This window comes from Salvelinus fontinalis, chromosome 20 (assembly GCF_029448725.1).
Source record: "Salvelinus fontinalis isolate EN_2023a chromosome 20, ASM2944872v1, whole genome shotgun sequence".
NCBI classification, from domain to species: Eukaryota; Metazoa; Chordata; class Actinopteri; order Salmoniformes; family Salmonidae; genus Salvelinus; species Salvelinus fontinalis.
In genome coordinates this window covers 28599149-28625564 of record NC_074684.1, presented here as the reverse complement: position 1 = coordinate 28625564, position 26416 = coordinate 28599149, and the positions used below count along the sequence as shown (strand labels likewise).

Sequence of the window (26416 nt, the reverse complement as noted above, 5' to 3'; positions counted from 1 at the left end):
CAGCCACCAGTGCTGGCTATAACCCTGTATAGGCCACCTAATCACTGCCCCACTTTCTTTACTGATTTCTCTGAAGTATTGTTTCTTGTTCTTGAGAACTATGATAAAATCATTGTGTTGGGTGATGTTAATATTCATGTTGACAAAGAGACTGACTCCAAGACCTGTCTGTATTGAATGTATTAATCTTTTGAGCTCTAATCTTTTCATATTTTATTTTCATATTTTTTTTAATGATTTTTTGTCCTGTAAAGCACATTGCTTTGCATTCCATGTCTTAAATGTGCTGTATAAATACAGCTTGATTTCATTTGACCTAGGATCAGGGCACTATCCACAAAGCATATCAGAGGAGGAGTGCTGATCTAGGATCAGTCTAGCCTTTTAGATCATAATGAATAAGATTACATGGACAGATGGGACTTGGTAGAACCTAAACCTGCACTCCTACTCTGAGATGCTTTGTGGATATGGGCCCTGGTCCCACTTGTCCATATAATCTCATACATTATGATCTAAAAGGCTGAACTGATCCTAGATCAGCACTCCTACTTTATGACACCTACAACCCCTGGTTAAGGCTTCTTCCTCTCTACCCAACCACCCCAACACTGCATGAAAGCATGCATGAGAAGGGATCATGATGGGCAGGTAGGTAGGCACTTCCTCTGTGGTTGGTGGTGTGGCATTTAAAATCAGCAATCTTGAGCAGATACAGTATTTCCACATCCTCTTTTCTAATAAGGTAATAGTCTCATAAGGCCATCCTTGGCTAATAAGATGATAGCCGTCGGAAAAGGCCATTGTGTAGCATGCTACGCAGCATGTGTACTGCAGTGACAGTGTGCAGCACATACTGTACCCAGCACAACAGTACAACAGACATCACTGATAAGCCATGGGTGGGCCTGGGAGGGCATAGGCCCACCCACTGGGGAGCCAGGCCCAGCCAATCAGAATGAGTTTTTCTCAACAAAAGGGCTTTATTACAGACATAAATACTCCTCAGTTACATCAGTTGTCCGGGTGGCTGGTCTCAGACGATCCTGCAGGTGAAGAAGCCGGAAGTGGAGGTCCAGGGCTGGCATGGTTACACACGGTCTGCAGTTGTGAGGCCGGTTGGAAGTAATGCCAAATTCTACAAAATTGTGTTGGAGGTGGTAGAGAAAGTAGAGAGAAATGGTAGAGGTGGTAGAGAAATGAACATTCAATTCTCTGGCAACAGCTCTGGTGGACATTCCTGCAGTCAGCATGACAGTTGCACACTCCCTCAAAACTTGAGACATCTGTGGCTTTGCGTTGTGTTACAAAACTGCACATTTTAGAATGGCTTTTTATTGTCCCCAGCACAAGGTGCACCTGTGTAATGATCATGCTGTTTTATCTGTTTCTTGATATGCCACACCTGTCAGGTGGACGGATTATCTTGGCAAAGGAGAAATGCTCACTAACAGGGAAGTAAACAAATTTGTGCACAAAATTTGAGAGAAATAAGCTTTTTCTGCGTATGGAAAATGATCTATTCATGGCATGGGCTTATTCAATGACAGGCATGTCTGTGTTTTTGGACAGCAACACTTCCTCATTGTCAAGAGAACAGCATTTGCTTGCTGGTGTGCTGAGAAACGTGCTCCCTTTTTTTGTGAGGGACATGCATCTTTACAAACTTTTGGTTTTCAGTGTGGATAAATGAAAACTCCTCATAAATTGTTCATGCTTTGGAAAAACTATGTTGATAATATTGTTTCTATTACATTATCAGGTGACAGACATGTATTCTGTTGTTGTGAATCAACTAAATTCTTCCAAGGTTTCATTTCTGATTGACTTTCTTGTTTAATTTAAACTACTGTACATATTGTAGCGATACTTACAGTACTGTGCTGTGCACAATAGTTGTGCTGTACTACAGTGCAGTGGATTCGTGAATGTATTCATCCAGCCCTACAGGTGGCAATGTCGCAAAAGAGGACTACAACCTAATTTTCCACTGAAGGGGGGGGGGGTTCTTTCTTGAAGTGAACACATAGGCAATTGATAAGTTGTAAAGGCACTGAAAAAGAAAACAGTTAGCTCAGGGGCGAAATTGCTTTATAATAACGATTCCAACAGTTGATTTGCGTCGCTACATGCTTCATTGCAGCGAAAGCGCTTAAGTTGTTCGGCGTGTTCGCTACGCCAGGTGTTAGTGGGAGGAAAATGCCATCTTTTTCATGGAGGTAGGAACACATTGTGCTGATGCGGTCGCCTCTTAATTTTCCTTTGAAAATGCATTCAATTTAAACCCAACGTAAAGCATTATTTTGTTGATTTGACACAGCAAACTGCTAGTTGGCAATGTGAGCGTGCCCTTGTAAACAACAGTCAGACTGTGCACGCGACGTTATGTTTTGTTTTCAGGAAGATTGCAACATTGTACTTAGCTTCTAGAGCTACCGTTAGCTGTTATGACAACAGTTTAACTAGTTACTTCGGTCCAAATGAATAAATGCAGAATAAAGACCCTTGCTGTGGCCATTGTCATGATGTAGGTCTAGTCATGTAACTGTTCACACGTTTCAGCTTTTAGTCCATTCCTTTGGGTTGTGTAGATAGTCTTATGTGGTTGCTGTTACTGTATATTATTACAATGGAGACAGTTCAGCTTTTCTAGGACAAGTCTGTGTAATGTAGTCCATCCCTGTCAGGTTTGTGAAAAACAACATGTAAACGCCAAGGCGTTTATTGGTCCAGGCTGACATCCTAGTCTCAAGTCATACAAGTGTATATTCTAACCATTACAATAATTATGCTGACTGTTGCAGAGTACCTACTATAAATAAAAGCAACAAGGCCCTCTTTGCAATTTTGTAACAGTCAAATATGAACCATGTGATAAGTAGATTAAATCCTGGCAACTGTGGCACGATTTGGCCTACTGTCCCTTCAGGTAGCCTAAATGTGGCCATTTTTAAGTCTCTGCCCTGATGTGAATGGCTTCGGCCTGCAGGTTGGTTAAAGTGCAGAGAGGACTGCATTCCAGCATATAGTGAGCTGCTTGTTCACTGCACAGGGAGAAGCTGCAGTGGCCTGGCCTGGGGTAGAGGTGCACACAAAGAGCCTCTTTCTGTGTCAAGCAGAGAAGTATCCAGGCAGGCTGGGAACACACCTTTCACACAGCCTGATTAGGTTACAACCCCCCCCCCCCCCCCCCCCCCCCCCCCCCACACACACACACACACATACTACTAACCTACCTACACCCATCCTGTGTGTATTGTGGGAAAGGATGCTAGTGTACAGGATTAGTGAACATGACAAGTGGAAACTGGTCTTGCCACCTCGACCAATAGGGGGCTGTTGTATGAAAAGCTATGGTCTCTTCTCTTGACTCAATGGGTGTTTTGTGCTTTAAATGACAGTCTGTCCCACCTTCCAATATGAATCAAAGTTTGGATATCTCATCAGAGATGAGTCTGCAGTATTTCAATCCATCACTTTAAAAATGTGGGGAAAACATGCTGCTTCAATGGCTATGACTGCTTTATTATAGTTAATCAGTCTACTACATAACTTACCTGCCATGTCTCTGGTACTAATCCTAGTGTGTGTGTGTGTGTGTGTGTGCACGCGCGCTGAAGGCTTTGGCTTGGCCTGGTTCTGATCCTCCCATCTTCGCTGGCGGCGGACGAAGAGTCGTCGCTGCTGCAGGACTGGCATGACGTATGGCTGTTCCGCTTCTTCCTCAACATGCTGGGCTACACCACCATCATCATCCCCGGCTACTTGCTCATCACCTACTTGAAGAGGATCAACTACCTCCAAACAGGTGTGGATGATCTACAAACTGGTGATTACATACACGTTGCACTTATACGCTGGCATGCACGCAGACCCACACACACATAGGCCTACACCTTTTCTCCACATGACTAACACCTACCTATCTATCCGGTATGACTTAGTGTCCTTCAAGTTGCTAATCCCATGTTCTCTCTGTTGACATAACATGATCAGTATGTTGAATTTGATGGATCAGTGAATGGTTGATGTGTTCTGGACCTTGTTTATTCCCCTCCTCCCAGGCCGAGGCATTTGCTATCCTGTCATAAAGGCCTGTGTGTTTGGAAGTGAATCGAAGACAGGTCTCCTAGACGACGTGTCGCTAGCTCCCAGAAATGACACGGACTCAGGCTCGTCGGCCAGACAAGCCTTCAAGTTAGTCTTCTGCGCTGCAGGACTTCAGGTAGAGCACTTTGTGACATGTAGTTAAAATGGCTGTATACAGCACCTTCAGAATGTATTCATACCCCTTGACCTATTCCACATTTGGTTGTGTTACAGCCTGAATTCAAAAATGTATTAAATATATTTTTTTTACGTTACCAAATAATGACAGTTAAAACATGCTAATTTATTGAAAAATTAAATACAGAATTCTAATTTATGTAAGTATTCACACCCCTGAGTCAGTACTTTGTAGGATCACCTTTGGCAGCGATTACAGTTGTGACTCTTTCTGGGTAAGTCTCTTTACTTTATTGAGTTTATTTTTACAGCGACAGTGCACATTTAATCAACCTTTTAGTAAAAGTGTCGGTTTTAGCCAGCCGGCTAATATTCAACCACAGTCCCTGGGCATGTTATTAAAAACTATTACAATAACAATACAGAAAAACAATGAGCAGTGAGCACATGCAGAGCAGTGAGCACATGCAGAGCAGTGAGCACATGCAGAGCAGTGAGCACATGCAGAGCAGTGAGCACATGCAGAGCAGTGAGCACATGCAGAGCAGTGAGCACATGCAGAGCAGTGAGCACATGCAGAGCAACATAGAACAAGCAACACGTAGCAGACAGAGAGAGCAACATAGGACAAGCACCACGCAGACAGACAGAGCAACATAGGACAAGTAGCACGCAGACAAACAACGCAACAAAACAAAATGTATAAAAGCAACAGTGTTTCCAAACCTCACAAGCTACAGATAACATGGAAAGCAGTAATGCACAGCTAGGGTTTATGTTCCCAAGTCTGATTGGCCTTTAGCCATGACTTTGTTTTTTGTGAAGATGTGATAGGTGGTGCAGTTGTGTGTCTGATGGCAGTGTTCCAGACATGGGAAGCTCTCATAGAGAAAGCAGTTTGACTAAAGGTGCTATTCCTTAAGGGAACTATACAGTCACCTCTCATGGCAGGGGGGTGCCAGACCATTTAGGATCTTGAATACAAGCTCAGGAACTCATGCTTTCTGAAGATGTAACAATGATGATGTCTATCAAGCACTTTTAGAGCCTGTTTTTGCAGTGTCACTATGGTCTTTCCCTGTCAACTTCTTTAGATTCTCCCAGATCAATTTAGAATTTTCCGTAACTTCACCAATTATGTTGATTTAAAAAAAAAAAATGGAAAAAAAATATGTTTTCCTTTGCCTGTGATGTCTTTTATCACCTTATTTCTCAACATGGTAAACCTACATCTGTCGTGCTCTAATTTGGACTTCAGGGCAGTTTTTCGAGCATGATCTCATTCTTTCATCAGTTTCCAAATTTCTCCATTTAGCCAAGAAAGAATTCTCTTCCAGCCAGGTTTGGATTTGGTTTTCTTTAGGAAACCATTTATTGTAGGCTGAATTGTGAATAGAAAAACCTGACTGTCAGTTTCTACATTTGTTTAGGACAGTTCATTCCCTTAATTGCATCAAAATCATTTAATTCACCCTTAGGTATTCTGAGCTGATCAGGCTTTCTAACAGTAGTGAGGTTAAACATGTTCTTAGAAAGCTTTCTGGCTATGAGTGTCACATTATGGTCAGACAGCCCAGTATTCATATAGAATGATTTAGTCATGCTTTCTGGTGTATTGCTAAACACCAGATCAATATGTATTTTAGAAGAACACGACGCTCAACTGTAGATTGTCATCCCAGCAAGGACGCACTGAGATTATCAGTAGAGCAGCTACATTCTGTACATAGCTGACAATCGTGGCAATGTACTGGAGATAAAAAGCACAATTGTACTTTAAATGTTTGCGAGAGCTACTTAGCTGGGGTCGGTGTATACCTGATCTTTTAGATAAAATAACAGCATCTGGTGGAAAGCGGCACCTGCCGCACCGCTCTCCCTTCGATCGGCCAGCTTTAAGATCTTTGCACACCTGGATTGTACAATATTTGTACAGTATTATTATTTTTTTAATTCTTCAAGCTCTGTCAAGTTGGTTGTTGATCATTGCTAGACATCCATTTTCAAGTCTTGCCGTAGGTTTTCATGGCGATTATTTATTTATTTTAAGTCCAAATTGAAACTAGGCCACTCGCGAACATTCAATGTTGTTTTGGTAAGCAACTCCAGTGTACATTTTGCTTTGTTTTAGGTTATTGTCCTGCTGAAAGGTGAATTCGTCTCCCAGTGTATGTTGGAAAGCAGACTGACCTAGGTTTTCCTCTAGGATTTTGCCTGTGCTTAGCTCTATTCTGTTTTTTTTTTTAATGCTACAAAAAAAAAAAGTTAATTTCTTTGACACATTTTTTTCAGTTTTACTTTAGTTCCTTATTGCAAACAGGATGCATGTTTTGAAATGTGTTTATTCTGTACAGGCTTCCTTTTCACTCTGTCATTTAGGTTAGTATTGTGGCGTAACTAAGTATGGATCAAGAACATTGTAGTTTTCTCCTAACAGCCATTTAAACTAACTGTTTTAAAGTCACCATTAGCCCCATGGTGAAATCCCTGAGCAGTTTCCTTCCTCTAGCAGTGGTTCCCAAACTTTTTATAGTCCCGTACCGCCTCAAACATTCAACCTCCAGCTGCGTCCAGGGTCAGCGCATTCTCAAATGTTGTTTTTTGCCTTCATTGTAAGCCTGCCACACACAATACATTTATTAAACATAAGAATGAGTGTGAGTTTTGTCACAACCCGGCTCATGGGAAGTGACAAAAAGCTCTTATAGGACCAGGGCACATAATAATAATCAATAATTTTGCTCTTTATTTAACCATCTTACATATAAAACCTTATTTGTTCATGGAAAATTGTGAATAACTCACCACAGGTTAATGAGAAGTGTGTGCTTGAAAGGATGCACATAACTCTGAAATGTTGGGTTATATTGGAGAGAGTCTCAGTCTTAAATCATTTTCCACACACAGTCTGTGCCTGTATTTAGTGTTCATGCTAGTGACATGGACTGTGCCAGGCCCGCCACGTCTGTTGACTCATCCAGCTGTAACACATAGAATTCACTGGCTTATATGTGAAGCAGTAGTTGTTTCAAAACATCTCCTGCCATGTCACTGATGCGTCGTGAAACAGTGTTTTTTGATGAAGGCATTTTCTGTATAGTTTTTTTATTGTTGTCCTTTTCCCTCAGCATTGTCCCAACCACATCTGTGGCAGCAGGACAAATTCTCCACAATAGTATGGGGCTTGCCTGTCCTAGCTACTCGGTAGCTCACCATATAAGAAGCTTGTAGCCCCTTATTAATGGTATCTGTTGCCTTTATACATGTCTTACTACTCGAAAGTCGTCTTAATTCTCACTCAAAAAACTCCCGTGGCTTATTCTTCAAAAATGGCATGTTTTGTTTCTAAATCTCTGTGCGCAAGAGTTTCATTGAGTTGTGAGAGTGCGTTATATAAAAGTACTGTGGCTGAGGAAAGGCACTGCTCCCAATATAAGTGAACCCCAAATCAATGTAGTTCTCATCATATTTGCACCTCTTTGATGGTCAAATGTCCCTGTCTGTTGTTCGATGCTTTCCCGGGTAAGGGGCAGTAGCTCTTCGGCTGCATCGGATTCACAACTGTCAGTGTCTATGCTAGCTGGGCTAACAACAAATGTAGAATTACTGATGCTAGCATTGGATGTGCTCATGGAAGCAGAACAACTTGCGTTGTGCAGGTGTTGTACTGCTGGTAGTAGCAGTACTATCAGTAGAGCTGGTATGTGTCTCTATGGATGTGGGCCTTACTTTTTTAAAACAATTTTATCAATTGTAGAGCAAACGGAGTGAGCAGCAGCTACGTTTGGCTACATATGGACCATTAGTGGAATTCCTGCGAGAGAGTAATGGTTAATGTGATTGGATGTTAATTATTTGACTAGGCTACCTGTATTTGACATTGTGTTGTTATTTCGCTGAACACTAGATGGTTTAATGTTATTTTTGGCAATGAAATTATGCTACTCAGGTGGGGGGGGGGGAATGTATAGACCAGTTGGAAAATATAAATGGACTGTTTGTGAGGAAAAAAATGTAAATGTGAATCACATTTTTATTTGGCGTACCCCCAATACTTGCTCTATGGCAAATGGGTTGGGAAGGACACCTGTATCTTTGTAGTGACTGAGTGTATTGATACACCATCCAAAATGTATTTAATAACTTCATGTTCAAAGGAATATTCGTTTTTTTTGTTTTTTTGTCTACCAGTAGGTGCCCTTTGTGAGGCATTGGAAAACCTCCCTGGTCTTTGTGGTTGAATCTGTGTTAGAAATTCACTGCTCGACTGAGGGCTCTTACAATTATCTGTATGTGTGGGGTACAGAGATGAGGTAGTCATTCAAAAATGTATGTGACTTGTTAAGCAAATTTTTATGCCATAATACAGGGGTTAAATACTTTTTGACACAAGACATTTAAACTTTTTATTAATTTGCACACATTTCTAAAAACATGATTCCGCTTTGATATTATTGTGTGTGTAGAGGCCAGTGACACAAAATCGCAATTGAATCACTTAAATTCCGGCTGTATTAACAAAATGGGGGAAAAGTCGAGGGGTGTAATTCCTGAAGGCACTATAAATAAATTGTATTGAATTTGATTGGGTAGATTCTATATATTTAAACTTCAATGCAAACATATTGACTTATTCATATCTTATGTACTTCATATTGTTTAGTCTCCTTCTCTATGTTATCCTGTTGTCTCTCCAGGTGTCCTACCTGACATGGGGTGTCCTACAGGAGAGGGTGATGACTCGCTCGTACGGGGCTTCCACCCCCGAGGAGGAGGGCGAACACTTCAAGGACTCCCAGTTCCTGGTGTTCATGAACCGTATCCTGGCACTGACCGTGTCAGGCCTGTGGTGTGTCCTGTTCAAGCAGCCCCGCCACGGCGCACCCATGTACAAGTACTCATTTGCCTCGCTCTCCAACGTCCTCAGCAGCTGGTGCCAGTACGAGGCCCTCAAGTACATCAGCTTTCCCACCCAGGTGCTGGCCAAGGCCTCTAAAGTGATCCCTGTCATGCTCATGGGCAAGATTGTGTCACACAAGAGCTATGAGTACTGGGAGTACCTGACGGCGGCACTCATCTCTCTGGGTGTCAGCATGTTCTTGTTGACGAGCACAGCCGATAAGCACCCATCTACGGTCACAACGTTCAGCGGCGTGGCCATCTTGGGTGGCTACATCGTCTTCGACAGCTTCACGTCCAACTGGCAGGACAACCTGTTCAAGCACAAGATGTCATCTGTGCAGATGATGTTCGGCGTCAACCTCTTCTCCTGCCTCTTCACCGTGGGCTCGCTGCTGGAGCAGGGCGCCTTCTTCGACTCGCTGGCCTTCATGACGCGCCACTCGGAGTTCGCATTCCATGCTGTGCTGCTGTCGGTGTGCTCGGCGTGCGGCCAGCTCTTCATCTTCTACACCATCGCGCAGTTCGGCGCCGCCGTCTTCACCATCATCATGACCCTGCGGCAGGCCATCGCCATCCTGCTCTCCTGCTTCCTGTACGGCCACGCCGTCACCATGGTGGGGGGCTTTGGCATGGCCGTGGTCTTCCTTGCCCTCTTTCTGCGTGTCTACGCCCGCAGCCGCATGAAGGCGGGACGCAAGGTACCGCAGCCACAGGTGCAGAAGGTCTAGGAGGAGGAGTTGGAGGGAACTGGAAAATGAACTAAAGCCACGTTTTCGGTGGCGCTTTTTCTCGTCTGTGTGTCCAGTTCGACTTTTTTAAGTGTTCATTTTATGGGTTTCTACTTTGTATAGAAAGGGTACAGAAAGGGATTCTAATGCCTTTTAAAGGTGTTTGACTTGACACGAACTGAGCTGTTGTCAGAGGTCATTCGGCTAAAGCAATCAGCAGTCACAGGCGTTTTAAATTATACGGCAACCGTCGCTTGTCCATTTGTGTATCTGAAACCCAGCTCAAAAGCATACCACATTGGCATGTGAAATGTAAATAACTGATAATGGCTGACGCCTTTTAATTTCTGTCTCCGTGATATGCTTCTGGAGCAGCACTCAGAACATAAATTGGACATTTGAGGTGTAGGGTTGGCGTTAGCGCTAGTACATGAGCTGTGTACTGCAAGACTCCAGCTCTTGGTAATGTAACATTGTGAATGGCACCATATTAAGTGGTTTATAAGGCCTCTATGAAAAGTTACTTTGACAGTGAGAGAACATGAGATATTGTGGTTAGCAGAGCAGGGGATCATCTCTGTTTAGATACTCGATCAATTTAGTTTAAAAACGATGTCATTATTGCATTGTTCTACTTTTTGTACATGGCATAAGAGAAATGTTCTGTGATCATTACTAGTCAATGATCAGGTAATTCTGCTTGAATATTTTATTTCTTCTGTATAAAGAAGATTCACTTTGGGCAGTGTTCTGACTTAAGATCTGCCCACTTAACTTACGTTTTTGCAGAAGTCTACCATTGACATGAATGAAGGATTTACGCGGACGTTCGAGCTGTGCAAACCCAGATCTCAAGTCAAAATACAGATCATAGAAAGTTGATGTTTTTTGTCCCTCGTGGCTTCCCAGAGAATGTCTGATAAGGAATGTTACTGATAGTGTCCCCACAGAGAGAACTAAACCATTTTCCTCACAGCATCACAAGAATAAATGTGCAGCTTACCAGCAAACCATCAAAAATAACTTTGCAGCAGTTAATGTTCTATTTTAATATGGAACTGGGACTGTGTGTGTCACACACACAGTGCCTACAGAAAGTATTCAGACCACTTGACTTTTTCCACATTTTGTTACATTACTGCCTATTCTAAAATGGATTACATCGTTTTTTTCAGTCCTCAATCTACACACAATAACACCATAATGTCAAAGCAAAAACAGGTTTTTAGAATTGTTTGCAAATGTAATTAAACAAAATATTACATTTATGTAAGTTTGCAGACCCTGTTCATTCATGCACCTGAGCTCAATTTCGAGTCTCATAGCAAAGGGTATGGATACTTAGGTAAATAAGGTATTTAGGTTTTTAAAGTTGTATAAATATACAAATATTTCTAAAAACCTGTTTTCGCTTTGTAATTATAGGGTATTGTGTGTAGATTGACGATGGAAAAAAATCTATTTAATCAATTTTAGAATAATGCTAACGTGACTGTGGAAAAAGGGATCTGAATACTTCCCAGTGTGTGTGTGTGTGTTAGGTCAACAGATGCTTATTCAAGATGCCCATCTTATTTTTTTAATAGGACACACTAACGTTGGGTCATGCAAAATACAATTTACTGTCAAATGCCAGCAAGAGTTGCAGCCAGATGGATTTTTTCGAACTTCAGCTTTTGGAACATTCAGCCTGCACAATTATTTGCTCTCTGCTTTGTTAGTTTAGGTTTCAACTCAGCAAACCATAATGACATATTTGATTAGCATAAATGCCATAAATCTTTATGCTGAATGTTAAAAGTATTGTGGCATTAATTTAGTGGCCTGGCTGACCCAGGGAGTGTGTATGGGGAGGGAAGGACTTCCAGTTGGCTTAGCCAGGCAAATGAATCAGCGCTATGTATATAAACTAATTATAATTTAATTGATACACTGTGTGTTTATATACAGTACCAGTTAAGTTTGGACACGCCTACTCATTCAAGGGTTTTACTTCATTTGTATTATTTTCGACATTGTAGAATAATAGTGAAGACATCTAAACTATGAAATAACACACATTACCATTCAAAACTTTGTGGTCACTTAGACATTTACTTGTTTTTGAAAGAAAAGCAAAAAATGTTTGGCCATTAAAATAACATCAAATTGATCAGAAATACAGTGTAGACATTGTTAATGTTGTAAATTACTATTGTAGCTGGAAACGGCAGATTTTTTATGGAATATCTACATAGGCATCCAGAGGCCTATTATCAGCAACCATCACTCGTGTGTTACAATGGCACGTTGTGTTAGCTAATCCAAGTTTATCATTTTAAAAGGCTAATTGATCATTTGAAAACCCTTTTGCAATTGTGTTAGCACAGCTGGAAACTGTTGTCCTGATTTTAAAGAAGCAATACAATTGGCCTTCTTTAGACTAGACTAGTTGAGTATCTAGAGCATCAGCATTTGCTGGTTTGATTACAGGCTCAAAATGGCCAGAAACAAAGAACTTTCTTCTGAAACTTCAGTCTATTCTTATTCTTAGAAATTAAGGCTATTCCATGTGTGAAATTGCCAAGAAACTGAAGATCGCAGAACAGCGCAAACTGGCTCTAACCAGAGTAGAAAGAGGAGTGGGAGGCCCCGGTTCACAACTGAGCAAGAGGACAAGTATATTAGCATCTAGTTTGAGAAACAGACGCCTCACAAGTCCTCAGCTGGCAGCTTCATTAAACTGTACCCGCAAAATACCAGTCTCAACGTCAGCAGTGAAGATGCGACTCTGGGAGGCTGGCCTTCTAGGCAGAGTTGCAAAGAAAAAGCCATATCTCAGACTGGCTAATAAAAATAGAAGTTTATGATGGGCAAAAGAACACAGACACTGGACAGAGGAACTCTGCCTAGAAGGCCAGCATCCCGGAGTCGCCTCTTCACTGTTGACGTTGAGACTGGTGTTTTGCAAGGTACTATTTGTATTTCTGATCAATTTGATGTTATTTTAATGGACAATTTTTTTTGATTTTCTTTCAAAAACAAGGGAATTTCTAAGTGACCCCAAACTTTTGAATGGTTGTGTATGGAATCATGTAGTAACCAAAAACGTGTTAAACAAATCAATATAGATTTTAAATTCTTCATGTGGAATTATTTTCCAACAGTCCCACTATGCTGAGCACTTGTTGGCTGCTTTTCCTTCACTCTGCAGTCCAACTCATCCCAACCCATCTCAATTGGGTTGAGGTCGGGTGATTGTGGTGCAGGACTCCATCCCTTTCCTTCTTGGTTAACTAGCCCTTACACAGCCTGGAGGTGTGTTTTGGTTCATTGTCCTGTGGAAAAACAAATGATAGTCCCACTAAGCGCAAACCAGATGGGATGGCGTATTGCTGCAGAATGCTGTGGTAGCCATGCTGGCTAAGAGTGCCTTGAATTCTAAACAAATAACTGACTGTGTCACCTTCAATGCACCGTCACATTACCTCCATGCTTCATGGTGCGAACCACACATGCGGAGATCATCAGTTCACCTACTCTGCGTCTCACAAAGACACGGCGGTTGTAACCAAAAATATCAAATTTGGACTCATCAGACCAAAGGACAGATTTCCACCGGTCTTATGTCCATTGCTCGTGTTTCTTGGCCCAAGCAAGTCTCTTCTTATTGGTGTCCTTTTTAGTAGTGGTTTCTTTGCAGCAATTGAACCATGAAGGCCTGATTCATGCAGTCTCCTCTGCACAGTTGTTGAGCTGTCTGTTCCTTGAACCCTGTGAAGCATTTATTTGGGTGGCAATCTGAGGTGCAGTTAACTCTAATGAACTTATGCGCTTCAGCAGAGGTAACTCTGGGGCTTCCTAACCTGTGGCGGTCCTCATGAGAGCCAGTTTCGTCATAGCGCTTGATGGTTTTTATGGCTGCACTTGAAGAAACTTTCAAAGTTCTTGAACTTTTCCGGATTGACTGACCTTCATGTCTTAAAGTAATGATGGACTGTTTCCCTTTGCTTATTTGAGTTGTTTTTGCCATAATATGGACTTGGTCTTTTACCAAATAGGGCTGTCTTCTGTATACCACCCCTACCTTGTCACAACTGATTGGCTCAAGCGCATTAAGAAGGGGGGGAGAAAAAATATATATATACTTATAACAAGGCACACCTGTTTAATTGAAATGCATTCCAGGTGACTACTTCATGAAGCTGGATGAGAGAATGACAAGAGTGTGCAAAGCTGTCAAGGCAACGGTTGGCTACTTAAACGAATCTAAAAATATTTGAGATTTTTCAAACACTTTTTTGGTTACTACATGATTCCATATGTATTATTTCATAGTTTTGATGTCCTCACTATTATTGTACAATGTAGAAAATAGAAACAAATAAAGAAAAACCCTTGATTGAGTAGGTGTGTCCAAACTTTTTACTGGTACACTGAGTGTACCTAACATTAAGAACACCTTCCTAATATTGAGTTGCACCCCCCACTTTTTGCCCTCAAAAGATTTAACAAGTATCATCAATAAGGGATCATAGCTTTCACCTGGATTCACCTGGTCCATCCATCATGGAAAGAGCAGGTGTTTGTAATGTTTTGTACTGGTATTATCAAAATTTGAATTTGTATTCAAACAAGCCATAGTCAGTAATCACCCGTAGGGTGTACAGGCCCTGTCAATGAAGGGTGTTGATTTGTCAAATTGCAATCACTTCATGAAGTTCAAATATAAAACATTCAAATATACAGCACTGTATCATTAACTATGGTCCAGAAGCCAATCTGCTCTTGCTGCAACACTCAAGATGAATATGACTCAAAACAATATCAATGCCCTATGTATAGGCTGTACAAATGTTAGATTTTTATGTTCTGTTTACATTAGCTTGACACCTTTTGTTGAAATGTCAGTTGGCTTATGGTGGTGTTTGAACAGACGGTTTGCCCAACCTCTATCCGGCCTAGACAAAGACTATAGTTAGAACAAAGCAAATGTCATAGAATGGGTCATGGGACGTGGCATATTCAAGATATTTCAATGGTTTTTACATAGCCTTCAATGTTGCCTGGGGGAGTCACCTAGGGAAGAACGCAATGTAAACATTTGTCTTTGGACACATGGCGCGTTGTTGAATACAGTACATGTTTCTTATGATGGAGTCATACATTTTTTTTCTGTCTATAATGATGTGCTTATTTTGAGGAGAGCTGCGCCCTTGATATCTGCTTTTTGGTGTGTGAATGTTTTAATGTGGCCTGAATGGATGGAGATGGGGGTTGAAGGATGGATTGGACAGTCTTGGGCTTTGGCGTAGAACTAAATGTAACCGGTACTTTCTGTTTTTATCCTTTGTAGTATTTCAACTAGTAGGCTGGATAGATAATTTAAAAATTTAAAATGAATTTAAATACATGAAGTTAACACTTGGAATGGATGTATGTGTAATTTCCACCTTGAATGGGTTGTTTTTTGTGTGAAAAGGTCAGAGGGTGCTATGAGATGTAACTGTGCCCTAGGGGGGGCTGACTACACTAATGATGCATTATTTCCTCTTGCATATATTGATTATTGACCTTTAAAAGGTCATGACCTCTTGATATTAAACTATTATAACATAAGGAAAATTTGGTGCTATCCTGATCCAGTGTAGTTCTCATAGGTGGGTATTGGTTTACGTCAAGGAATCAGTAAAATGTGATAATTGTGTGTAAACTAGATTACCAGAGAACAGAATGATGATCTTCTCCATAAGCTGGCTGTTAGTGTGTGTTGTTGATTTAAAGCTATTATGGTAGTGTGTGATATTTGTCACATTATTTTATCAGTGTGACATACACATATACACACAGCCATATGGGGGGAACTTCCCCCCCCCCGGGCTGTCATTACAACACCTCCTACTCCCAAACCGTCCGGATCAGTGTGTGGTGACGTGAGCATCTCCATGCCTCTTCACTGGTGTAAAGGACCAAAAGGCTACACACACAACCCTCAGTTAACCTTCCCACTCCTGGGGAAACCAACCAGTCACTACAAGCTTTCACTGTGAGTGGCAGGAAAGGGTTAACTAGTGATAATGCTTACTGTAGTAGTGGAACAAAACAGATGTGAAGTGTTATGCTCTGTGTGTAATGTTCTACATCTCCTTCCACCCAACTGTAAAGGTTATTAGTAAGGTGGGTCCAATTCTTGTGTCGTTTATTTTAGGTCACCTCTCCGGTTATGTCATCTGAATTCCACCCGCTTCGTTAGGGTTGATCAATTTCCTGTCTGTCATGTTTTAGATAACTTATCAGCGTGCGTAAACAAATATTTCCCCCTTCAGATATTGAAGATAGTAGTCTCTGATTTAAGCTATTCTATTTAGAATCTCTATCCTGTCAGGTCTACTCATTCTCAGGGCTCGTAAACGTAATGGAAACCTAAATACAACACCAGTATCGTGCAAGAGAGCCGCAGTGACGATACCGTGTACATTGACAAAGACAAATTGTAATCTTGTGGGGTGCAGGATGTGCTCCTTATATTGCATCTTGTGGTTTCAATTTATTGTAAAGCAAATATCTCACACTTTACTTTGAGCAGTTTATTTTAATCACGCCATTCAGAATCAACCACAGTGTGCTCATCAATTGCCCGACATAATTGACCTTCATCACCCCCATGATGACATTTCTTTAATCAGATCTTGATTTATCATTTCTATAGATCATGTAGGGAGGTGTGGTACAGTGTGAATGTACAAGAATGAACATGATCACCTACTTGGGGACACATTTTGTCACCACCAAGAGTGTGAAGACAACCACAGATCTTTAGAAGAACAAGTTCCACAGGAAGTCATTTGTTGAAGCAGAGAAGTCACATGAGTTAAATCTTTACATGTGAAATCTCTAGTTGCAGTAGTAAAAGAGAAGGCAAATTGAAACGTCTAAAAGTCCCTCCCCATCAGTATGTACTGTATTAAACTTTTAATCTACTACTGCGTTCTCTTTTCACTCCACTGATATTCATAGTAGCCTAGCAGAGGGTCTTCTATTGTTTCTGTCACTCGCTTGGTTAGACCCTTCAGAATCAGAATGACTGAGAAGTGGCCAGGGGTCAGACGTGAGTAAGACACCCACACAAGTTAACACATTTCCTCCATACAACAGCTGAAAACTGCAAATCTACATTTATCTCCACCCCCTCACTAGGCCTCTGCAATATACTACAAACCATGTGATTTCAAAGAATTCCCCCTGACTTTTTCATGATTCTCACTGATTGTATGAATAACTCGTAACCTCAACATATCTTTGTGTGTTAATGCCTTGAGTGACAATGGAGACATTTGCAGGGTGCGAACCACTACCATTATGGTTCAAGTTGAAAACCTATATTCTAGACAGTTTTATGCAAGGTCCAACTTAAAGGGACAATCTGCAGTTGCTACATCCACTGATTTACAGTGCCTTTGTAAAGTATTCAGACCCCTGGACTTTTTACGCATTTTTGTTATGTTACGGCCTTATTCTAAAATGGATTAAATACATTTTCTCAGCAATCTACACACAATACCCAATAATGACAAAATGAAAACAGGTTGAAATTTTTACAAATGTATTAAAAATGAAATACCTTATTTACATAAGTATTCAGACCCTTTGCTATGAGACTCAAAATTGAGCTCAGGTGCATCCTGTTTCTACAACTTGATTGAAGTCCTGTGGTAAATTCAATTGATTGGACATGATTTGGAATGACACGCCTGTCTATATATGGTCCCACAGTTGACAGCGCACGTCAGAGCAAAAACAAGAAAGAATTGTCCATAAAGCTCTGAGGAAGGGTACCAAGTCCTTGAGTGGCCCAGCCAGAGCCTGGATGTGAACTCGATTTAACATCTCTGGAGAGACCTGAAAATAGTTGTCCAACAATGCTCCCCAACCAAATTGAGAGGATCTGCATAGAATGGGAGAAACTCCTCAAATACAGGTGTGCCAAGCTTGTAGCGTCATATCCAAGAGTCAACGCTGTAATCACTGCCAAAGTACTGAGTAAAGGGTCTGCATACTAACGTAAATGTGAGTTTATAAATTAAACTTTCTGCTTTGTCATTGAGGAAAATCTACACTACCCCAATCTAATCCAATTTTAGTAAGGCTGTAACATGTTGAAAGTCACGGGGTCCAAATATTTTCCGAAAGCACCGTATGTACCCAGTGTTAAGAAAAACGCCTCAAGGATCCGCCCCTTTTTTCACCTGAAATGACATGCTCTGGCCCTGTGGAAATTTGAAAGGGATGGAGAATATAGATCTGGTAAAAGATATACAAAGGCCGTAATGTATTATTCCAGCTCAGGTGCAAAATACCTTTGCCACTAGATGGCAGTGTACGTGCAAAGTTTTAGACAGAACTTCTGTATGAAGACTGCCCAAATATTTTATTTTATTTTACCAGGTAAGTTGACTGAGAACACGTTCTCATTTGCAGCAACGACCTGGGGAATAGTTACAGGGGAGAGGGGGATGAATGAGCCAATTGGAAGCTGGGGATTATTAGGTGACCATGATGGTTTGAGGGCCAGATTGGGAATTTAGCCAGGACACCGGGGTTAACACCCCTACTCTTACGATAAGTGCCATGGGATCTTTTAATGACCTCAGAGAGTCAGGACACCCGCTTAACGTCCCATCCGAAAGACGGCACCCTACACAGGGCAGTGTCCCCAAACACTGCTCTGGGGCATTGGGATATTTTTTAGACCAGAGGAAAGAGTGCCTCCTACTGGCCCTCCAACACCACTTCCAGCAGCATCTGGTCTCCCATCCAGGGACTGACCAGGACCAAATAAATAACTTATGTTTAGAATTGTGCAATACAATAGCATGGTATTCTTTCACTGTAGATTGGACAGTGCCGTTAGTTTAAGAATTCTGGCATTATCAGATATCTGTCCCGGGAAATGTTTTACTTACCTCATGCTAATCACGTTAGTTTACCGGTCCCGCGGAAGGGACACCTAAGTTGATTTTTTACTCTATCCCATCAGGACCCAATGCTTGTTATCCTCAAATGTCTAAAACATTGAGGCTAGTGTTCACTATATTTTTGATATCATGGTCAGGCATTGCATGTAGTTAGCAGTCTATGAACTTAACTGCTGATTGTTGCAGAGGGTCGTTCACCACTAATGCCATCTCCAGCGCCTGTTCTGTAGTCAAGACAAGATTCCATTACAGGTCAGGAGCCTGCCAAAATTAAGTGTTTGCCTGTGCTCCCCTAAAAAAAAAAAAAATATGGTAACTTACTGAAATGTGCAGTAGTTTAGGGACGTGTCAACTTTACAAACAAATGTTCCTTCCTTGCCACAGAAGATCCTCATTGTTAAACCTATCCCTTAAGAGAAAGTGACACCTAGTGGTTGAACTGGGGATCTGACATTAACTGTTCCTCATTTGAGGTCTCCATTTCAACACAACCCTGCAGGTGCAGTGCTGAAGAACAAAGTCCAGACAGCAAATTAGAACATTTAAGGTATTACATCTTTTAATTTCTGCAAAACAAAGACTGAATACAGACAGGTCTGGACTCAGGCAAAGGAACCTTGCAGTCAACTCTCCATGCAGCGTGCATGTTATGTTGCACATGAGAACCAACCCAACACCGTGCCAGTAATGAATGTTCCATTTCCCATTGTTCACACATCTACCAGTCCAATATTTAAAACTCAGTGCAACAGGGTACTGTTTTTTTCCAGATGCGTTGCCCACCATTAACTATTACATACAGCTTGTACAACAAATGAACCGCATTTCTAGAATTAAGACTTTTTATACCATAAAGGACACTGACCAGGTTACCCATTTAAAAAGGGCAAATAAACATGTTCGATTGGAAAAACGTGAGGCTATATAAGGGGTAGATTTTAAGTGACATTTAATCCACTTCCTCCATGCGTGACGCATCATCATCTCCCTCTAGAGGTGGAATCTCATCTGGGGCAGGTGCAGAGGTGGGCTCCTCAGGGATCACTTCGTCATCATCGATTCCTGGAGGGGAAGGGATATTAGATCCAGCATACATTTAAATTATAATCAACTAAGTGAACTGAACTTAATTCTCCCACAGTTGTGCATCCTCACCCAGGCCCAGCTTGATCATCCTGTAGATGCGGTTGGAGTGAGTTTGAGGGTCATCCAGGCTGAAGCCAGAAGAGAGCAGAGCTGTCTCGAAAAGCAGGATTACCAGGTCCTTCACCGCCTTGTCGTTCTTGTCCAGGTCAGCCTTCTGCCTCAGGGTCTCCACAATGGGGTGGTCTGGGTTGATCTCCAGGTGTTTCTTGGCCATCATGTAGCCCATGGTGGAGTTGTCCCTCAGGGCCTGCGCCTTCATGATCCTCTCCATGTTGGCCGTCCAGCCATACGTGCTGGTCACAATGCAGCAGGGCGACGACACCAGCCTGTTTGACACGGTCACCTGGGGAACACCAAGCAGTTTTAGTTCACGTGGTAACAGCATGGGAGATTAGTTTGGCAAGAATCAGTGTAGGCAAGGCTAATTCATATTCAAAAGAGGTTTTAAAAATGGTCAAAATCCAGTTAAATATCATGCAGGAAAGTCTGGTTAGATTTCACCCAAATAGCACATTCAAAATGTAGTCAGAAATGTGCAAATTCTCAAGTCTGAATGATGGGGTCAGTGTTAGAATGTTATCGCCACACGCAATCACCACTTAATGAATGCTGCTTCACAAATTCACAACGCATTCTAGAGTCTCAGGGTAATGCCACACGAACACCTGTGGATAAAAACTACAGCATTCCCACTCAAGTCAATGCCAAAATGATCAGCGTCACAACACCACGGCAGCCCAACGGGACAGGACCACCGCAGACTACATGGACTCACCAGGATCAATATTAACTAATGAACTAGGGCACCTGTTCACAACCACAAATAAAAAGGTAAACGTCAACAGTTGCACTCTAAAAATAGAGCAAATACCAGAAATGGATTAAATAATTTCAGAAATCATAGGTTGTTCCAGTCACCTACCTTCTCTACTTTCTTGTCCAGGATCTCCTTCATGAGCTTGCAGAGGTTCTCAAACTTTGTCTTGTCCTCATCCATCTTCTTCTTCTCCTCCTCGTCCTCCGGCAGCTCCAGGCCCTCCTTGGTCACGGAGACCAGGGTCTTGCCGTCAAACTCCTTCAGCTGCTGGACACAGTACTCGTCAATGGGCTCCGTCATGTACAGGACCTCAAATCCTCGCTTGCGTACGCGCTCCACAAAGGCAGAGTTGGCCACCTGGTCCTTGCTCTCGCCTAAAAAAATAAATACTGTCAGTCAACTTCTGGGTGATTCACTGTCTGCCGCTGGGGTTGGGGCTCTACTTTATTGGGGCTAAATAGCGTACTAGACCCACCAGTGATGTAATAGATGGACTTCTGGTTGTCCTTCATGCGGGTGAGGTACTCCGTGAGGGAGGTCAGCTCGTCTCCGGACTGAGAGCTGTGGTAGCGCAGCAGCTCCGACAGCTTCTTGCGGTTCTGGGAGTCTTCGTGAATGCCCAGCTGTAGAGAAACAATGACCATTAGTGTAATCTGGTAGTCAATATGAGGCCATTAGACATTAAACTACTGCCAGGGGAAGTTTTATGCACTAATTTAGCTTATGGAGGTTAAGAAAACTTTGTGGGTCCTGAAGCCAGTCTAAATATTCTCAATGGTTCTAAAACACTGTAGACTGGATCCTGTTTGGAACGCAGTACATCAACTAGCCCTACAGGGTATGAGGAGCAAGATCTCACTAATATTGCAATTAAGAAATTGGGCAAACTACATTGCTAGAAAGGAATCTACTCTAGGTAAACCTTTGTTTAATACCCAGTGAGTTACACCTTTGATTCACTGAAGAACACCAAATGACAGCAATTAGTGGGGAGGACAAGTTGTGTTATTAGCAGCAAAACAATCAGTTCAAAAAACAATCAGAATTTTTTTCTCAAGTTTGTACCCATCTCCTGACATATGCAATGAGTTACCTTGAGGTTCTTTGAGAAGCCATCATAGAACTTGTTGTAGTTCTCCCTGTCCTCTGCCAGCTCACCGAACAGCTCCATACACTTCTTGACAATGTTCTTGCGGATCACCTTGAGGATCTTGCTCTGCTGCAGCATCTCTCGGGAGATGTTCAGGGGGAGATCCTCAGAGTCTACCACACCACGCACAAAGTCTGCAGGGGGGGGAGAATTAATCTCCCTTTTATATATAGCACTTCAATATAGAAAGAACCTCAGTGTGTGTAAAACAAATTAATATATATCATAAGTAGGCTAAAGAGAACAGACAAGTAGCCAACTTTCAGAGCAGCATCGTCAGCCCTCGCCATTAGCCTATATGTGAAGAAACCATTCATGAGACAGCGCTGCCTTTGCATTCAGTGGCACTGCAATAGCCTGTGGCCAGGGGTATTTGCACTACAAAAACCACTGAGCATTTAAGAACTTTTCCAATCAAACATGTCCCTAGGGACAAAATGGCAGCCATTGTGTATCTCCAAGGCTGAACGAAAGCCGTGAAGATTGGGTTACTTACTCAGGTACTCTGGGATGAGCTCCTCACAGCTGTCCATGATGAAGACCCTCCTGACATACAGCTTGATGTTGTTCTTCTTCTTCTTGTTCTCAAAGAGGTCGAAGGGTGCACGGCGGGGGATAAAGAGGAGAGCACGGAACTCCAGCTGGCCCTCCACTGAAAAGTGCTGCAGAAGGGAAGACACAGGAGAGTTACTAAACACTATACTCACATCACCTTATCCTGTACTCAGATCTGTGTGCTTATAGCTATTCCCACAGACCAGAGGAGTTGGCTACACAGCACAAACAGATCTGGGACCAGGCCATCATCTGGGCAACCAAAGGAAACCATTTTGAATGCGGCGCAATTTCTAAATGTCAATGTTCGTACCTTGACAGCCAGGTGTTCCTCCCAGTCGTTGGTCAGGCTCTTGTAGAACTCTCCGTACTCCTCCATGGTGATGTCATCAGGGTTTCTGGTCCAAATGGGCTTGGTCTTGTTCAGCTCCTCCTGGTCAATGTACTTCTCCTTGATCTTCTTGGTCTTTTTCTTGTCCTTGTCTTTGGAGTCCTCCTCGTCATCAGAGCCCACATCCTCGATCTTGGGCTTGTCCTCTGCCTCCTTCTCCTCTTTCTCTGCCTTCTCTTCCTCCTCGGCCTCATCGTCACTGATCTCCTTTTCTCGCTCCTTCTCAACCTGCACAGAAAGGGAGCAATTTAATTTATGAATCCTTCAATAAAAATATTATACAAAAATGAACTTTCCCTTACTACAGTATCCTCAACCACACCTACATAAAATGGTCACTAATCACACTTGTCAAGAACTACCATACATATACTCACGAAGAGGGTGATGGGATATCCAATGAACTGAGAGTGCTTCTTGACCACCTCCTTGACCCTCTTCTCCTCAACATACTCCGTCTGGTCTTCCTTCATGTGCAGAATCACCTTAGTTCCACGCAACATGGGCTCCCCTGGAAATGAATTACACCATAGAAATCCATTTGCCCATTTTGTCACCACTACAATACATGTATTGTATTGTTGTATTTGTCTGTCACCCCCCCCCCCCTTGTTGTCGTGCGCAACGCCCCCGAACCCAGCTGTCATTGAGTGGGACACATACCAGTGTCGACCTTGACTGTGAAGGAGCCTCCGGCTGAGGACTCCCAGATGTACTGCTCATCATCGTTGTGCTTAGTGATGACAGTCACCCTCTCGGCCACCAGGTAGGCAGAGTAGAAACCCACGCCAAACTGCCCAATCATGGAGATGTCAGCTCCAGCCTAGCAAAGAGGGAAATAACTCATCACAACATGTTCTCTCCCTGCATAGTATTTGAATGCATATTTGTGAATGTTTCTGTAATCCAATTGACATACCTGTAGGGCCTCCATGAAGGCCTTGGTGCCAGACTTCGCGATGGTTCCCAGGTTATTGATAAGGTCAGCTTTGGTCATGCCAATTCCAGTGTCGATTAGGGTCAGGGTGCGCTCCTCCACGTTGGGGATGACGTCAATCTTCAGTTCCTTGCCGTTGTCCAGCTTGGTGGGGTCCGTCAGACTTTCGTATCTGATTTTGTCCAAAGCCTGAAAGATATTGAACAAAGTAAATGTCAGCATCAAAAATATTGCTAAGTCCAAAGAGGGGTGTTTTATTACATATCCAACATGGGGCCAAACGCCAACCCACTCACTTACATCAGATGCATTGGAAATCAACTCCCTGAGGAAGATTTCCTTGTTGGAATAAAAGGTGTTGATGATTAGGGACATGAGCTGAGCGATCTCTGCCTGGAAGGCAAAGGTCTCAGCCTCCTCCTCTTGGCGCATTTCTTCAGGCATCTGGGGGCAAAAGCAGCAATGTTATGAAATCTGGAAAACGCCCAAATATAGGAAGTACAGATTTAAATTAAGTCATGCATATTCTAGTGGCGTTAGTAACATGGGGAGTACATTGCCTTCAGTGCAAATTAGTCATTTAACACCTCCATAGTAGAGTCCTCAAATCTAACGGGTTAATGGCCATGCCAATCTGACTGCATTATTGACTAAAAAAGACGCATCAATACAAGAAAAGCCAATTTGAGAATTAACAAGTGTTCTCTACAATCAGTCCCATTTCATGGGGCTCCCGAGTGGCGCAGCAGTCAAAGGCACGGCTTCTCAGCGCCACGACAGACACCCTGGTTCGAATCCAGGTTGCATCACAACCAGCCGTGATTGGGAGTCCCATACGGCGGCGCACATTTGGCCCAGCCTCGTCCACAGCTGGACGGCGTAGGCCGTCATTGTGAATAAGAATTTGCTCTTCACTGACTTGCTAAATAAAGGTTACATTTTTTAAAGATGTAAATTCATCGTGATAAACCAACTACCGGAGGTTGAGGAACTAACAGCCAACATGGCGACATACAGGAGACAATAGACGTTGCCAGCACGTGTTTTATATAGTCGGTGGAAGATTTTTCAAGAAATCCATAAAGAACTCTACACCAAATTGACTTCCAGAACGTTGACCGAATTTGAACTTGTCCGCACGTGGATATCGAATCGCTAATATCAAGGAAGGTGACGACAATTCCGCAGTGTTAGAAATGCACGAGGAAGTAGCTAATGTTAACTAGCGTACCGTCTCGCGAAGTCATGCTGCCTGTGTCCGCAACGTACAATTAACGTTACTGGAGTCATAAAGGACAAGGTCAACCATTGCATACAATGTTCAACTATATTCAGAAGGTGCATGGCACAACCAATTCCAACCTCAGGGCAGTTCAAATGGCCACTAAATTGACACTACAACAATTTGCAAAGTAACAGAAACCATGTAGGTGTAGCTAGCTAACGTTACCCAGTGCCAGCTGCATTGGCCAGACGGAAAACGAAAGCTAGCAAATGGCTGCTGAGTAAAACGTTGACAGGATTGGCTATCGAACTAGGTACTGTTATCTACAAGTTCAACGCCGACTTAACTATCGAATGTAAACTTGATAACGTTAAGTCACGTTAGCCTCGAAATGTGCTTTTCCAAAAGTTAGCCAATCTAGCTAACTTCAGTTAGCACACACCGAGGACGAATGAGACAGAACCAGGCGTGGTAAGACGTGAGTGGAGACTCAAAATTGCCACAAAATGTGGTTATCGGTTAGATAATTTAGTATATAAGTAAGGAATACGAATTTAATTATATAACTACGTAAAATGTAGCAGACGTTTGTAAACTAGCTACGGTAACGTTAGTTACTGAATCGAACATTCTCGACTGATGGATGCGGGACCAAGCCAGAGATGTGAACGCGTTACGATAGTCAAAATAATACTTCAGTTGAACAGTGATTTGATAAAGCAAACTATGAGTACATGGCTGCGTTTAAGAGTTAAGACATTCATATATACCTTTATTTGTTCCGTTGACTTCTCTTGAATAAAATGCTGCCAATATCTCAAGTCCCCTCTGCTCTCTGACGCAGGAAAATAGAAAGGGATTTCCTTTTAAAAGACCGATATCTTTATACCCTCTTGTGTGTTTGATTGTGCGGACGTATCCATCCGCAGCTGTGTTGTTGCGGCATCTTTGGGTGCAGCATCTCCAACAATTATGAAGGCACCAAACACTTAAGTTAAATTGCATGTAAATGCTTGTCACTTAAAATAAATATGAATAACTTCATCGAAGTGATAGTTATTTTTTCCTTTCTTTCATAATGATGATCTTCATCCATTTCCATCATGAAATAGACTATGAGTTAACCTTGTATCCTCAGTGACATTTTTATTTATATTTGTGTCTTTATGCACTCACAGGGCCCTGCACACTCACTCCATCTGCTCACTCACACCAAACACGCACATACATTTATGCTGACTCCACTTACATACAAGTTGCTGCTATGTTTATCTTATATCCTGATTCCTAGTAACTTTACCCCTATACATATCTACCTCTATCACTCCAGTATCCCTGCACATTGTACATATGGTATTGGAATTGACCCTGTCTATAATACGCC

General features: G+C 42.3%; 2 protein-coding genes across 3 annotated transcripts; one reads left to right on the top strand and one right to left on the bottom strand.

Moving 5' to 3' along the window:
- The first annotated feature begins 1976 nt into the window (after positions 1-1976).
- Positions 1977-16817, top strand: LOC129817647 (adenosine 3'-phospho 5'-phosphosulfate transporter 1-like). 2 transcript variants are annotated; one of them, XM_055873099.1, is made up of 4 exons: positions 1977-2219; positions 3621-3808; positions 4065-4225; positions 8925-16817. In XM_055873099.1, exons 1-4 carry the CDS (start codon positions 2200-2202, stop codon positions 9855-9857), a joined length of 1302 nt encoding a protein of 433 aa, XP_055729074.1. In that variant the 5' UTR covers positions 1977-2199; the 3' UTR covers positions 9858-16817. The 2 variants fall into 2 exon arrangements, with proteins under 2 accessions (XP_055729074.1, XP_055729073.1); XM_055873098.1 differs by having other exon boundaries at positions 3621-3829.
- A 2531-nt stretch (positions 16818-19348) lies between these two features.
- LOC129817646 (heat shock protein HSP 90-beta-like) lies at positions 19349-25913 on the bottom strand. The gene is made up of 12 exons (XM_055873096.1): positions 25803-25913; positions 24108-24251; positions 23790-23996; positions 23534-23693; positions 23248-23381; positions 22793-23098; positions 22421-22586; positions 21868-22058; positions 21250-21397; positions 20880-21148; positions 19967-20300; positions 19349-19873 (listed from the first exon to the last, which is right to left on the bottom strand). Exons 2-12 carry the CDS (start codon positions 24249-24251, stop codon positions 19761-19763), a joined length of 2172 nt encoding a protein of 723 aa, XP_055729071.1. The 5' UTR covers positions 25803-25913; the 3' UTR covers positions 19349-19760.
- Positions 25914-26416: the final 503 nt, after the last annotated feature.

Coding starts and splice junctions, on each gene's coding strand:
- LOC129817646 (XM_055873096.1), bottom strand. CDS start 24,251: ATGCCTGAAGAAATGCGCCAAGAGGAGGAGGCTGAGACCTTTGCCTTC. Junction 23,694..23,789: donor CCTTCATGGAGGCCCTACAG/GTATGTCAATTG, acceptor CCTCTTTGCTAG/GCTGGAGCTGACATCTCCAT. Junction 23,099..23,247: donor GATATCCCATCACCCTCTTC/GTGAGTATATGT, acceptor CTTTCTGTGCAG/GTTGAGAAGGAGCGAGAAAA.
- LOC129817647 (XM_055873098.1), top strand. CDS start 2,200: ATGCCATCTTTTTCATGGAG. Junction 2,220..3,620: donor ATGCCATCTTTTTCATGGAG/GTAGGAACACAT, acceptor CGCGCGCTGAAG/GCTTTGGCTTGGCCTGGTTC. Junction 3,830..4,064: donor TGTGGATGATCTACAAACTG/GTGATTACATAC, acceptor CCCTCCTCCCAG/GCCGAGGCATTTGCTATCCT.